General features: G+C 54.4%; 1 protein-coding gene across 3 annotated transcripts in view; it reads left to right on the forward strand.

The window, feature by feature from the left end:
* SFMBT2 (Scm like with four mbt domains 2) overlaps nt 1–15,323 on the forward strand; it is a 194,793-nt gene that overhangs the window by 164,105 nt on the left and 15,365 nt on the right. For all 3 annotated transcript variants that reach the window (XM_047755296.1, XM_047755297.1, XM_047755298.1), the window contains 2 exons: nt 1,641–1,795; nt 10,493–10,602. In XM_047755296.1, coding sequence (XP_047611252.1) covers nt 1,641–1,795; nt 10,493–10,602 — 265 coding nt within the window. The remainder of the gene's footprint in view (nt 1–1,640; nt 1,796–10,492; nt 10,603–15,323) is intronic.

The following is a 15,323-nucleotide window of genomic DNA, read 5'->3' on the forward strand; positions in this document are numbered from 1 at the left end:
TGGGAATGATATTTTTTCAATGTATCACGTCCAGCATCTTACAGTAACCTTCAAAACCACATGTGTGAGTTACCCTTTGACCACAAATCTGATGATGGACGTATTTATGCATCAAATCATATAGTCCATCAAGAATTCTCTCCTCCAGCCACAATGAAGCCTGCTCGGAATTCCAGGATTAAAACCTATATGCCAGGGAAGAATCCTGTTGGTCACCGTTTTTCTTTGTAGTCAAGAGAGCAGTTTTCTGAGTAGACTTGCTAAGACTCTTTTCCTCAAGGCCCGGGCAGGGTAGCCCTGGCCCCAGATTTCCATGCAAGGGCAGCCGTGGACGTTTGGTGTGGGCCGCTGCGTAGAATTCAACTCCAGAATGGTTTTCAGAGAAGCCAGTCAGAGTCTCTTTCAGAGCCTGTGGCTCTTCCTCTGCCCACCCCCCGCCAACCATCTTACACCCAGAAAACTAACATCTGTTCCCCCCTTACCTGCTGGTTCCCAGTTGAAGTCCTATGAGAACAGAATTTCCCAGATCTGTCGAATTACTACATCCCCAGTGAATATCAGGTTTTTAAACAGAAACACCGTCGCCAGGGCCGCTCAGCGGGGAGAGCAAGTCCCAGCTGGAGGGGTCACCGCCTCCTGAGCTTGTAGACGTCAGGAAGCCTTCGAGGGGCTGGTTACTCTTCTTTCTCCCGTGGCAGCTGGAGACACGTCTAGATCAACCCCTTGCCTCGCGCTTTCGAAGCGGAAAGGCTCATGAGGGCCAGGCAGGGGGGAGCCCGGAGAGGCGCTGCCCCTCCATGGGATTAGCCAGAGCAGGATGCCCACCCAGCTGGTGTGAGCCTGGGCTGTGGGCCAGCGGGACCTGGGAATCTGGGCCCCCGTGCAGAACGGCTTGGCTGCAGCTAGTAACACCAGATTCATGCCCTGGTGGCTGACCAGTTCTGCTCCCTGCTGTGTGTGTGGAAGAATCTCTTGCGGGTTAGGAGGAGTGGATTTGTGAAAGCGCCACAGGTAATATCTAAAAAGTGGAGGCAACTACATGTCCACTGTTAAGACGATGGAAAATTCCGTCCTGATAGCTCCCCACCGGGAATACCACAAAGTGAACGGAACGGACGTTCTGGATACGCGTTTACCCGCTTGGGTGGAGCTCAGAGGCCTCGCGCCGAACCAGCAAAATTGTGGCCGAAAAGCATTCGTGGAATATTTAAAAAATAACCCCAGTACCCTGTATGGCTTGTGGCTACACACATGCCTGCGTCTGTGTGGCCGTCCTGTGCAGGAATGGCAAATGCCAGCTTCGGGGTTAGTGGGCGCCTCTGGGTGGGGGAAGGCGAGGGTTCCCGGGGTGGGTCACACGGGGACTCAGCTGTGTCGCTGGTGTTCTTTCCTTTAAGCTACAGCGTGTGATACTTGTCACTGTCTTAGCTTTTGCGTTTGTGTGTGTATGCCCTGCCTGATACACAGAAAAGCTCATTTATATGCTGGAAAAAAAAAATCAGGATTTCAAAGATATCACTGTGGCTCTAAAACATCTGGATGTGAAGACGGCACGCGCCTCTGGGCAGTCTTGCCAGCAGAGTGGACTCGGCGGCCTTCTCACTGGTCCTGAAGCATCTCCGTCTTTCGCTCCCCCGCAGGTCCCGCCAGCGCAGCTGCCCCCAACGGGAAGTACTGCTGCCCGCAGCTCTTCATCAACCACCGCTGCTTCTCGGGCCCCTACCTCAACAAGGGCAGGATCGCCGAGCTGCCGCAGTCGGTGGGGCCGGGCAAATGCGTCCTGGTCCTCAAGGAGGTAAAGCTGCCCCGGGTTTTGGGCCCCGTCCCTGAAGGAGGCCCCAGGACTCCGGGTCCATTCAGGCGACACGTACCGAGTGCCCCTTCTCCATCCTGCGGGCGGAGGCTGCTCGGGCAGAGGCGTGGATGGCATCCAGGAAAGACTCTGGGCCTGGTGGGAGTCCGTCCAAGTCGGGGAGAGGAAGAGTCATCCCCGCGGGAATAAAGAGCTGCGGGGGGTGGGGGAGGGCTCAGGGCTAGAGAGTGAGCGGCCCTCCCGAGCTGGGCGGGGAAGGGCCACAGAGGGGCTTTGGGGACAGCACAGGTGTTGTTCAGAGCCCACTGGGGGCGGTGCCTGCCTAGCCCTCCGTCCTCAGTTCTTTGCACAGCGCCTGCCCCTTGGGTGGCCCCTAGACACGCTCCGAGGCTCCAGATACTCGCGTGGAGTTTGTGTCCCGGGCTGTGGCCCAAGCCCAGGCCACCCATCACTTTGAGGCTGTTTCTTCCCATTCCTCATGCTGCCTTTAGATGCAGCCTGCAGATAGCGGTGCAGCCCGGTTTCGCTGGTGAAGGGCTCCCTGTCCGCTCCTCGTGCAGAGCTTGGTCCCAGACGGCCTTTGGAGAGGGCCTGAGGTTTGGGAAGCATCCTGGGAGCTCGCTCTGCCGGTTCCACACTCCTTACTGCTTTTCCCCAACAAAGACGCGGCTGCACGGGTCCTCTTGCTGGCTGCTGCGCGGGGACGGGGGTGCTTTCACTCCATGGCCACAGCAGCCCATTTATCTGCTGAGCAGGTGTGCGGCAGGCAACTTCTGCATCACTGTGGGATCCAAAGACAAAGGGCCTCTGCCCTCTGCCCGCTCGGGTTTCACAGTCCCCTTGGGGCGGTGACGTGGTTCTAAGTGAGATGCACAGTCGGGCGCGAGCTCGGGAGGGATGGAAGCGTGTCTTCTGGGAGCACAGGGCAGGGGGTTCTCCAGGCTCCTGGCAGTGACACTTGATCTGTAGGCGGCGATGGCACCTGGAGTGCCCAGCACAGAGTGAGGGTCCCGGTGGCCCCGTGGCTGTGTCCTGAGACGTGGACACAGACTTCCCAGGTATAAAGGCGTGTGTTACATTTTGAACAGAGAGAAGGAAGAACTCTGGCTTGCCTGTTCTCCAGCGGCCGGACAGAAGCTGCTTGCTCACGGCCTCCTCAGCGTCCTGCGGGACGTGGGGTGAAGCCCTAGGTGGCGACGCCTCTGGGTGACCCTGTGCCGGCGCCGTCCTGCCCCACGAGAGCCCTGAGGGCCCACATCCCAGTTCGCCTGGCATGGATGCGGCCACTGCAGCCGAGCCCGAGCGCCTTTGCCTTTTCAGGCCATCGGCGGTAGCGGCAGTTAAAGACTTGGTCGTATTTAGGAACGAGTCTGTTTGAGGGAGGAACTCAGGGTTGCAGTTGAGAAGAAAGCTGTGAGAGAGTGATCACTGGGCCGTTGCCCTTGGGGGTTTACCTGGGAGCATTTGTTGTTTGAAGCCTGCAGAAGGCGGCTGCTGCCCATCCTGAGTGTCTGCCAGCGGGAGAGACAAACGTGCAGGTGGCATCTTCCAGGCAGACTTGGCCTTGGGGCGCACGGGGGCGCCCCAGTGGGCCGCCTGCTGCAGGGGAGGGAGAAGCTTCTGGGAGCTTGAGCCTCAGGGGGACCCGGGGAAGGGAAACGGGAAGGAGTGCCCGCAGTGCCTGCCACAGGCATGGACGGGGTGGAGGTCGAGTCGTGCGTCTCCTGCAGGCCCGGAGCCTGGCCTGGGCCCTTTGCTGCTGTTCTTACTGAGATCCACCTGTCCTAAGAGCTGTCACCTCCACGCAGTATGTCCCGAGGTCAAGCACGGCAGGTCTGGGCCAGCCTGAGTGGCGAATGGATCCCATTGCCGAGAAATCCGTGGCTTAAGGGAGGAGGCGGTGGTTGAGGGGGGCTGGTTGGGAAGGAGCTCCCGCTGCCCGGACCGCAGATCCCGGCTGGTGTTGGACCGGGTCCCAGGAGAAGCCAATCCCGGAGCACACGTAGGGTTCTCTCACTGTGTAGATAAACAAAGGCCCTGGCTAGGAAGGGCCTCTCTCGAATCTCCCAGCGCCTTCAGCCGGGAGGTCATCCTCCCCACGGCCGGGTCGTCTGCCTGGCCTGTGTTTGTGCCTGCTTTGCTGCGCGTGAGCAGAACAGAGCACAGAAACTGATAAAACACACGGTGGCCAGATGGGTTTGTTTGCTGTCCCTGTAAAGGCCGTTCACGTCCCAGCGGTTTGAGTGGGGACCTCGGTTACCTGCAGGCCCTGCTCTCCGTCGAGGGTACCTTAGGCTCCGTCTGTCTTTAGGGCTTGGCTGTTTTACTTTCCTGCATGACTTTTTTAAGCCAACACTTGTTAGCCCTGGTCAGTTCTCTGATAGGTGCCAGCAGCCGAGTTTAAAAGCCAGGCCAGGGCAGTTTTCTGATGACAGAACTAGTTTTTTGCTGATGTTCAGAAAATGCACGAGGCAAGAATGAAAGAAAAAAAAAAAAAGCAGCAACACTTCATTTCTGTGAGTGCAAGAAAAATGTAAGTTCCACCAAGGTAACAGGCACTTACCACACCTGCCCCGGCACAGCTCCCATGTGCGGTTCCGGTCACATTTCATGGACGGAGACGGGGCCCTTGGAGCGAAGACAGGGCGCATTTGCTTTTCCAGACCGTCGGGGGTGTTAGTACTTAAAGGTTTGTCTGTCTTTGGAAAGTGTGGAAGGCTGGTTGTGTTCGCCTGGTTCTTCTAGAAGCAGAAGGGTGTGGGTAGGGAGCCAGCCTTTGGAGGGGGTCCTCTGGGAGGGCGGTGCACCAGGGCGGAAGTTTCTGGCAAACGCAGGATGAACACGTGCCTCTGTCCACGGGCCTCTGGGCAGTGATACCCTGGGCATTAGACCTGGGCAGGGTGTCTCGGGTTTAGGAGGCTGCGCTTCCAGGAGGCGTGCGGTGGAGGCGGCAGGCCGCCTCCTAGAGCTGGAGCCGGGCAGGTGCAGTCGCCCCCCGCAAGGGCCCCGAACCAGCAGCCGGAGGGGAGGGCCCAGTCAAGCCCGTCCACAGCCCCTCAGGGCCTGGGGCTTCTGGGGACCCCCAGACGCAGTCACCTGGAGGGCGGGGCTTGTAGCGACAGCCAGTAAGCAAGGGTGTTTGTCACTCATGAAACCCACGAGTTCAGGGTGATCGTCGCCAACCAGGACTGTCCTTCTCTGTCGCACTTTCTTCCCCGGGCTCGCCGCCCCGCCAGCTCCAGAGCCTCCCGGAGACCGGAGACGGGTTCACTGCAGGCCTGAGGGTCCCCGGTGGACTCGGAGGCCTTGCACCCCCTGCTTCCCACACCCCTGAGATCTCAGCATCCTGGGAGCGAGTCCTGGGCCATTTGCAGGGTGTTCCAGAAACTTCTGCCTCATGCTTTAGATGCAGGCTCGGGAGCCACCTGTCTGAGGTGTCGCTGCGTCTGCAGTGCAGTGAGCAGGTGTGTGTGCTTGTGTCCGCATGTGAGAGAGACGGTGAGTGAGCACAGGAGGACAAGGAGGGGGCGGGGGCACGTGTCTGTGGCTCACTTTCCTGTGTGCCTCGATGGCAGGTTCGCTTCGGACAGACATGTGGTGAGAGGAGAGAACACCGGCCAGGTGCTCAGGGCAGCAACGTCTCTGAAAACGGCCGCTCGGGACGGATGAGCGTCCGTTTGCGCAGCGACTGAAGGCCGGGGGTGGGAAGGGCCTGGCCGGGCACCGTCCCGTCCCTCGGTGGCCCTCAGAGACCCGGGAGCTTGTGGTTTCTCTTACACATGAGTTGGTTTAAATCGTAAGCAGTCTGTGCTATGATTATACTGTTTTTAGCACACGTGTATAGACACGCACACACGGAGTTTTCGGTGGGGAGTTGCTCAGGGTCGTTTTGCACCTCCTCCTCGCCTTTGGCACCCAGGCCGCCCTCGCCACCCGGTTGCTCGCTCGGCAGCGGCGGTGCCGGGGCTCCACGTGCTCCTGTGGGCAGCAGGGGTTCGGCCATTGAAGAGGGAACATCTGCAAGCTGTGCCTGCGCTGTGAACGGGCACAAACGCGGCGCCCGATCTTTATTCCCTTTGCTCCTCTTTCTGATGTGAAAGCATGAATCCCGGACACGCGGGAGACCTTCTGGAGCTGCCGTGCTGCCTTCTTTGCCCCAGCTCAGCTGTCGGCCCCACTCAGTGGAGACAGCCAGACACAGACCTAAGACTCGGACGCAGCCTGGCATCGGGGCCAGTCTGCACGTGGAGGATGCGTGGAAAAGAAAAGAGTGAGCTAGACGGAGCCTCTGCTCTGCTGAGGGGCGGGCTGCTCCGGACGAGTGCAGTCCAGAGACAGGTGCACGCGCCACCCCTCCATCCACCCGTCCAGCTCCCTCCCCATCGTGTGTCTCCACACGCCAGCCGTCACCTTCCGTCCATCCATCTGCCTGTGTCTGACGTCCCTGCACGAGTCGCTCTGTGCTCCTCATCACAGTCTGGACAAGGGATACAAAGGTTCAGACAGGACCCGTTGCACCTTCCTGGGCTTCTAAGGGAGCAGGTTGTTTAACGTTGCAAAGAGCGACTGCAGAAGCGATTAGGAGCCGTGAGTGCTCGTGGGATGAGCCGTGAGTGCTCCAGGGCGCAGAGGAGCCAGGGCGGGTTCGTCTTTATTGACTGAGAGACCTTGATCCCCTCCGTCTGCTGCTGTGGCCTTCACGGCTCTTTAGCCTCAAAGTGCAGAAGTAGATGGAGTGGCGACTGCAGGGTCCATGCACGTTTCTTTTGGTCCATCCACACTTTCTCCCGGCCTTTTGTTCAGTTATTCGACATCCAGCAGCTGTTGCTGAGAATCACCACGTTAGATACGCTTCCAGCCCTGCGAGCCCAGCAGGGGATGCAGCATCCATCCATCCATCTGTTCATCCGTCCGTCCATCCATCCGTCTGTCCGTCCATCCATCCGTGTATCCATCCATTTGTCCATCCGTCCATCCATCTGTCCTTCCATCTGTCCACCTGTCCATCCATCCATCCATCTGTCCGTCCATTTGTCTTCTGCCCACCCATCTGTCCGTCCGTCCATCTGTCCACCTGTCCATCCATCCATCTGCTCATTTGGGTCCTAAGAAATTCATGAGTCACAACCATGTGCCGGGGCCACTGTGCTGGAAGCTGGGGGGTGGGGGTCAAGGTGAAGGAGAGATGTGCCCCCAGGTGAGTTGAGGTCCCCCTGCAGACCTTCACCTGGGAGCCCAGGAAGTGAGAAATCAGAAGCAGCCTTAACTGTGTGTGTAAACAAAGGTAGCTTTTATCCTTCAGAGCAGCGTGTTTATGGGTACAGTTAAGAGAGGTGGTGCTGAGGGGGCAGGGCCTTGGGCACTTCGGTGACATTGGAAAGAGGAAAACCCAGTGAGTCAGTCCCAGAGTCCAAAATGCAGACAGGCCTCTGGAGGGTGGTCTGCGGGGTTTGTGCTGCTGCTCTTTTGAGCTTAGGCTGCCCGTTAACCCCCTGAGAGCGGTGTGCCCAGCTTGGGAGGCAAAAGCGGCAGCACACACGTGATGTGTGAGGCGGGCATTAGCACGAAGCTAGACGGCGTCCAGGAAGGTTGGCGAAAACGGTGCACTTGTGTGAAGGTGGTTACGCTTGTGTCATTTGCCTGCAAAGAGATCAAGTACCTTTGTTGAACTTTGTCACTGTACCGCAGCATGGGCCTCAGTAGCCGAGGGAACCGGCGGAAAATGCTCCCTCCTGGGCCTCGCTGATAGAGATTGTTTGGTACCAAATAAATACCTGCAGTGAAGTAATCATTAGGTTTCAGGTGTGCAGAGTCATTTTTATCTAATTTCAGTGCCAATTTTGAAAGTCACTGAACAAACTCCCCCCCAGATGCTTATTGGGCACCTACTCTTGCCAGGCGCGGTTCTAGCTCTAGTTCTGGCGTCTAGTGACGAGGCTTGTTCCCCTCCTCGTCAGGGACAGAGGAGGGGGACTGCTCCACCAAGGGAAATTTCTGCCCTGCCTTAGGCAGAAAGGGGGAAGGAAGAGAGTTCCCGCTGTGTCTGCTGTTTCTCAGTTGTTGTGGGGCAAAACGAACCCTATGCCAAAGTGGCGTATTTTGAAGTGGCAGGTTCTGACTGCCTGCACTTTGACCCGGAGGCATGGCAGTGTCCCCATTACCCAGGGGAAAGTCAGTCGAGCATCTTTCCTGAGCTTGATGAGCTTCTAAGGGATGGACCCAGATCCGCTCCCAGATCTGTCCAGCTCTACAAAGACTCCTGCTTTTCTGTTGTGATACACGGTGGGGGCTCGGTGTGGCTTCCTGTTCCCTCTAACCTTTTCATGGACCTAAGAACTCCAGGGGGGGATTGCTCCAGCACGGATTTCCTCCTTGACTCACTCGGACCAGTCTCAGGCCGGCTGATTGAAAGTCATGTTTATCAGCCTCGCAGCCAACATCCTAGGTTCCTGAGTCAGGGCAGGGTCCATGCTACCTTTTTAACTTGAATTCTGATGGTTTGCCCACCCCAGTCATTGAGTCTAACTTGGGTCGTAGTTAATAGCTGTCAACGTAGTTATTTTCACGGAGGCAGCTCTAATGCACCACAGTGTCAGGGACACAAAAATTATTCAGCTCACAATCCAAGAGAGCTTGTTGAATTTAGAGAGGAATGACGTGGCGTCAGGAAAAGCCATGGGAAAATGACTCACTCTCGCCGGCTTTTTACGATTTAATTGCTGCCTGTTTCCACTCTGAATGGAACTCTGGAAGGCATTTTCTTTTCACAGCCACAAAATGCATTTCGATATGCAGCAAATAAGACGTAGCTCTGGGGCTGTCTCAGCGAAACACAATGAAAAGACTCAGTTGAAATGTTATTGTCTGTTGATAAACACTTTGTGCGTTGTTTCAGCCAGTTCCAATTGGATTTATTTTTAAACTCGGTTTCTGTGGACTGTACTGACAGGAACTAATAAAATCAGATGATTATTCTAATACAGAAAACATACACGCAGCAGAGCCGCTGGTACTGCTGCGTCTTGGCCTTTGAGAGCCTTGACTGAGCCGTGTTCTCTTGCGTGGGGAGTCACGGGGACCTCGGAACGTAGCACAATGCGACCCAGGCAAGAAAAAGACAGTCTCCATGCTGACTGCCTAGTAGAGCATATTTTAGGATGGATGGAGTGCTCAGGCTTGAGAAAGCTTTGTTTTGCGGAATTGATTCGATGCAAAAGCACGCCAGGTGTGTTCTGGAGCACGCCAGGTCCGTGAAAACTAGGACTTGAAAATTTCTGCAGCATACTTTTCATCTTCTTCCTCCCGGCCGATATACTGGTCTCCTCCCCAAAAGAGCAGGTGCTTCAGCTCTGCTACCCAGAGTGTCCTTCCCACTGGGCAGGGAATTTTTCTCTCTCTCTCTCTCTCTCTGCTGTTTTGCTCTGAAACATGATGGATGAACTCAGGGCCCGGCTCCATCCTCTCTGCACGGGGAGACCTCAGGAGGGGCGGGCACTGTGTCCTGTCTGTGTGCCCGGCGCCCAGCACCCGGCAGACCGTCAGCGTGTGGGCATTTCCTGGGACGATGTCCCCTGGGTCTCACCCGTGTCCCTCAATAGGTCACGTCGTACCGTCACGTTTCTGAGCTTCTCTGCACGTCCCGGCAGCGCGAGTTCACCGGGACCCAGAAAGATGGCCGCTGGTGGGGAGGATGCGCTGGTGGAAACCAGCGCCCAGAGCACGTGGTTGAGGCCTCCGAAGGGGCACGCCTGGTCCCCCGTGGCCGCGACATGCCTGCGTGCTTGCAGGTGGGACCTGGGGGAAGGGGTAGTTGGAGGAAGCCATCGGGCGGCGTCAGGTGCTCACACGCCTCTAGAAACACGCGCATCTCTGAGAAGATTACCCTGGTACTTGGTGTCTGTAAATGACATTCAGCATCAGGCGACTTTCAAGTAGTTTGCTGAATAAGCCTCCGCCTGCAGGTATTGGGAGCCTGCCCAGGAGTGGCGGCACAAACCTGTTGTCTCCGTCTCTGTGATTCTTTTAGAAGTAGGCCTTCAAGGGAGTTCCCGTCGTGGCGCAGTGGTTAATGAATCTGACTGGGAACCATGAGGTTGCGGGTTCGATCCCTGGCCTTGCTCAGTGGGTTAAGGATCTGGCGTTGCCGTGAGCTGGGGTGTAGCTCGCAGACGCATGGCTCAGATTCCGTGTTGCTGTGGCTCTGGCGTAGGATGGCCAGCGGCTACAGCTCCGATTCGACCCCTAGCCTGGGAATCTTCACAGGCCGCGGGAGCGGCCCAAGAAATGGCAAAAAGACAAAAAAAAAAAAAAGAAGTAGGTCTTTAAGAAGAAAATGAAATTCTTACTAAGCGACCGCACTGAGGACTGCAGGTGCAGGCTCCTCCCGGGCTCTCTGGAGGAAATGGTTTGGTCTCCGCAACCAGAAACCCTGGTGAGGGCCGGCCGTCCCCTCACTCGGGGGTCACCCTCGCCCAAGCAGAGGCGTCGGCCTTTGCCACCCCTTTCCGCCACACCAACGGCAAGCCAGCCCGTCCCCTCCACCTCACCCCAGCCTGTCTGCCACTCGCTGGGGCCAAGGGCAGACCCCTCTGGCGTGTCCCCGGGCGGTTTCCGGGGCCTTCTCGCCCGAGCAGCATCGCATGCGGTTGAAGTTCACGGCGCGGCCTTTTCCCTCGACAGGTTCTCAGCCTGATCATCAACGCGGCTTACAAGCCCGGGCGGGTGTTGCGGGAACTGCAGCTCGTGGAAGATCCGCGCTGGAATTTCCAGGAGGAGACGCTCAAGGCGAAGTAAGTGCTTCCAGTTCCGGGGAATGAGCTTCTCGGCCTGTGGCTCTGAAACCTGTCTTCCCGCTTTCTGACAGAGCGCAGAGAAAGGGACACCCGCGGGAGGCCTGTGCTTCTGCAGTTCTGGGCACCGAAGCCTGCCGTAGGGGTGTCCTTGCTTGGCGGAGTTGCCTTGAGCGTAGGACTCCCAGAGCACAGGAGTCGCTCCACTAACACTTTATGGCGTTAAACACCCAGAATGAGAAGGGCTTCTGTTCCGGGGCCAGTGGGTTATTGGATCTGAAGGGAAGCATGTATATAAAGGATTTCCCCTGTCATGATTATACATTTCTCACTTCACGGATCTTCGTATTTGATACTGCAGCGTTTATGCCAGAGAGCTGACAGTTTTTAAAAACAGAAAGAACCAGTACCTCACGGGCTGTGGGTGGACGTGTGGTGGGTCCCTTATTTTCTCTGGAAACTGGCTAATTGGAAAGGTGATGTTTTGCCTTGCTTTTAAGTTTCTTGCATTGCGAAACTGAGAACACCCACGGGCTTGGTGTTTACGAGGCAGATGGAAAAAGACCCGTTTCTCAAGATAGTTCTATGTTTAATAATTGCTTTGGTGGTTTGAGAGGGCTTTTAATATTTCCTTATTCTTTTCAAATAGAGCAGGTCTGGGCAACTTCCTGTATAATGGTTCCCTCGTGGCCTTTACGGTAACAGTTAGAAAACGATGCTGTTTTAAAGAGTGAACAAGGACTTCCCTCTGTGGCACAGCAGGTTAAGGGTCCAGTGCTGGAGCCTATGACGTAGGCCACAGCTGCAGCTTGGATTCGATCCCTGGCCTGAGAACCTCTATATGCCATGGGTGCGGCCGAAAAGGACGGAAAAATCCACGGTCACCTTCTTATCAATGGCTCGAGTGTGCCCAGCCCTGCTTGAGAGAAAGAGCCTGTCCTGTTGGTGGTGACAATTGAGGTGTCTCCGATCACGTGAATGGCCAGTGGTTATTTTCCTCGAGTCCATTGACGCTGGGACGGGGTGCAGGTGTTGAGAAACTCACAGTTGTTGGGCATTCGTCGTTAGCTATCCACTCCGCCTTTGCTCGTGTCTTTTTTGAGCATCTCTGTAATTTTAGATTCAATAGCAGCCGTCTGTGGGCTGCTGATGCCCCATCAAGTCACACAGGTTACAGGAACACAGGTAACTCGGGAGAATGCTGATGTGTTTGACGTGTCCTGTCAGTGAAGATGCCACCATTATCTTCTTTCCCAAGAGATACTTGAATGAGCTTCATCTGTAGCCCAGAAAAAAATAAAAGAAGGTTTTTTTTTTTTTTTTTTTCCCAATCTGGTAGTCCATAGTTTTCTACTTTATGTAAACTGGAGATCACCAGCCACAGAAAAATACCTTCTCTCTCTCTCTCTCTCTTTTTTTTTTTTTGTCCTTTTTTCTTTTTAGGGCCACACCCGTGGCACATGGACGTTCCCAGGCTAGGGGGTCTCATCAGAGCTGCAGCTGCCGGTCTACACCACAGCCCCAGCAACGATGGATCCGAGCCGCGCCTGTGACCTACACCACAGCATGCAACGCCAGATCCTTAACCTGCTGAGCGAGGCCCGGGATCAAACCCGTGTCCTCATGGATGCTAGTCAGGTTCACTAACCCCTGAGCCACAACGGGAACTCCAGAATACTTTCTCGTAAGGTCGCTTCATACTAGTAGTGGTGGGAAAACCTGGGCAAGTGTTTGTACAGAGAAACCCTTCTTACTTCTTGTTTTAAAATGTTTCTGTAAAAATACACCCAAAATACACCTAAGGATGTGGAAACTGTAAAAATACAGCAGTCCGTTAAAACTTCCCCTGCTCCCTAAGCAAGCCAGATCCCAAAGTGACACGGAGAGTTCATTTTGCACTGTTTACACCCATTTTCATCTTAGCAAGTGCATCAGAGCTTTTATTAAGCCAGCCTGATACAATCAAAACAGACAGGGCGCGACCCAGCCCTGCCGTATTGTAAAGGCAACTTATTACCTATTCTATCAAACATGACAGCGAGTTCCTGAGCAGAATGTCACACAGCAACTTGTCATGAGAAAATGTGTGTCTGAACTGGGTTTCCAGGGTCTGGATCGTGGGTGCATCTCAAAGCAGCTGCTAATGAGGACAGAGTTACAGTCAGCGGGAATATCCCGTTACGCGATACCGCGTGCAGCCTCCCCTCTCTGGCTGTAAAAGGACAGCGCTTTAATCCTGCCCACTTTCACGTTTTCATTGGTGCGAATGGGAGGAGAGAGAGTTGACTCCTTCCCCTTTTGCTGAAAGGCTGAAATGTTTTCTGCGGTGAATACACTACCGCTTGTCTGTTTTTCTAGGGCTGCACCTGCCACAGATGGACGTTCCCAGGGTAGGGGTCGAATTGGAGCTGTAGCCGCGAGCCTACACCACAGCCACAGCCACAGCCACAGCCACAGCCGCTTAGGATCCAAGCCGCATTGGTGACTTACCCCACTGTTCATGGCAAAGCCAGATCCTTCGCCCACTGAGTGAGGCCAGGGATCAAACCTGCATCCTCCTGGAGACTAGTCGGGTTCTTTACTGCTGAGCCACGACGGAAACTCCTTGGCTGAGGTCCTCGAACGCTACTATCAGAAAGTATTCCCGGGAAGAAAGGGCGTGAGCTCCCTCCATCCTCTGTAGAACTTTGTGATGCAGCATCTGGGGTTTCTTAAGGGGTTGTTTCCCCTTTTCTGAAAAGACCCCTTTACTTGAGAGGGTGGAGCTGACATTGATAAGGTCTGACCTGTAAACAAAAGAAAGAGAAACGCTGTCATCTGCTCTTGTTCCTCAGTGGTTATTGCTTCTTTTTTTTTTTTTTTCCTTTTTAGGGCCTCATCTGCATCTGGGGAATACGGAAGTTCCCAGGCTAGGGGTTGAATTAGAGCTGCAGCGGAGGCCACAGCCACACCAGATCCAACTCACCTCTGCAACCTGCACCATAGCTCACAGCAATACCGGATCCTTGGCCCACTGAGCAAGGCCAGGGATCAAACCCACGTCCTCATGGATACCACTGGGGTTCTTAACCCACGGAGCCACGACGGGAAATCCAGGAGTTGTTGCCTCTTTATCCCACAGTGGCACCTTTTGTTGTGGAACAAATGATTGAAGTATTTGAACATGTGAGTCTTCAACAGGAGCCGAGGCAAAACCGGGAGCAGCTCTGTTCCAGAGGAAGAGTGGGCGCTCACGGAGCCCCTCTCCGCGCATCTGGAGAAGGGCCGTGTTCCTTCTACTAAATTGACCTGCATTATTCTGAATTCTGGGAGGAGGAATTCAGGCTATACCTGGCTATACCTTGGAGGGATTCAAAAGACTTTCTAATCCTGTGCTGCTAGAGACACTTAAATGTTTTCCAACGTGTAACGGAATCTTCCTGGGGCGGGACTTGTTAACTCTTCTTCGAGTGGCTTTTGTGCCAGTCTTTATCAAAGCCAGGGGGAGGTTTCATAGATTGTCCCAGTCTTTGGTGACAGCGATTCAGACTGGCTGAAGGGGAGGGAGCCTGATGACACTTCCAGTGAATTCAGTTTCATTGTCACTTAGGCAGAAGCAGGGAGGTGAAGGCAAATGTTTTCTTTCCGTGGGTCACGTTCAGCTCTGTGGAAATGACGTTTTGGTTTCTTCTTTCTCAAGCAATGATGAATTTTGTACGTTTTCCTGATGTTACCTCAGGGGGGGAGCATTTATTCCTGCGCACACTTTTGGAACAGTAGGAGGTGATATTTGGCTCCAAAGGAGATGTATGTGAAAAAAGGTTCTCAAACTGAGGGACTCTGCACTGAAAAAGAGTGTGTTTGTTCATCCGTTCATTTTTATTTTGCTCAGATTTGTGAAATTTGCTCTCCCGAAAATGTTTACTGTAAACATTATGTCAAGCGAGCAGGCAAACCAGCTCATGAAGAGAAGACTGGATTTCTCTGTGCACTTGCATGCATTCAGATCAGGAGCCTGAAGGGTCTGGTTCTTCCCTCCCACCCCAACACACACCAGTTGAGGATGTTCTGAATTACAAGTGGTCTTTCTTAAAGTAAACACACACCCCATTTATCACACGAGGTCCCATGAGCCTGAAATGCAGCGATTAGAAAGAAGAGACATTTCCGAGGAGCTGAGGGTCCCAAGGCTGAAGACTAGTATTGCGTGGATCCGAATTCTCGATGAAGAAGATGGGACCAATGAAGGAAGAGCTTCGATTTGGGAAAAATCAGGGCCATCTCTTACTATTGCTCATGAGAGAGTGATTTTTCTCCCAGCACGCAAAGCATCCCTATTTCTGTAGCGTTCTCAGGGTTACCATCTTTTTTTTTTTTTTCCGCCTTTGAATGCGTCCTTAAATGTTGGAGGTTGTGAGTTCAGCTTCATAGACTGGAACCTTGTCTTCCACTCTCACCGTAGCCCAATCACAAGTAAATCTTGCATTATAAGATTTTTTTAAAGGGTCCTGATACTGATCATTTGGAAGATGAATGATACGTCTTAGGCCAAACGCAAGACATCCTGCTGGGACGATCTCTGTTACAAACGGGTGGTTATACCAGTGTTGGTTTTCTCTGTATTTTTTTCCTGTCCATCTTCTTTTTTTTCTGCTATGGCTGCACCCACAGCACATGGAAGTTCCCAGGCCAGGGATCAAATCCGAGCTGCAGCTGTGACCTACGCCACACCTGCAGCAACC

This window comes from Phacochoerus africanus, chromosome 12, assembly GCF_016906955.1.
Source record: "Phacochoerus africanus isolate WHEZ1 chromosome 12, ROS_Pafr_v1, whole genome shotgun sequence".
NCBI classification, from domain to species: domain Eukaryota; kingdom Metazoa; phylum Chordata; class Mammalia; order Artiodactyla; family Suidae; genus Phacochoerus; species Phacochoerus africanus.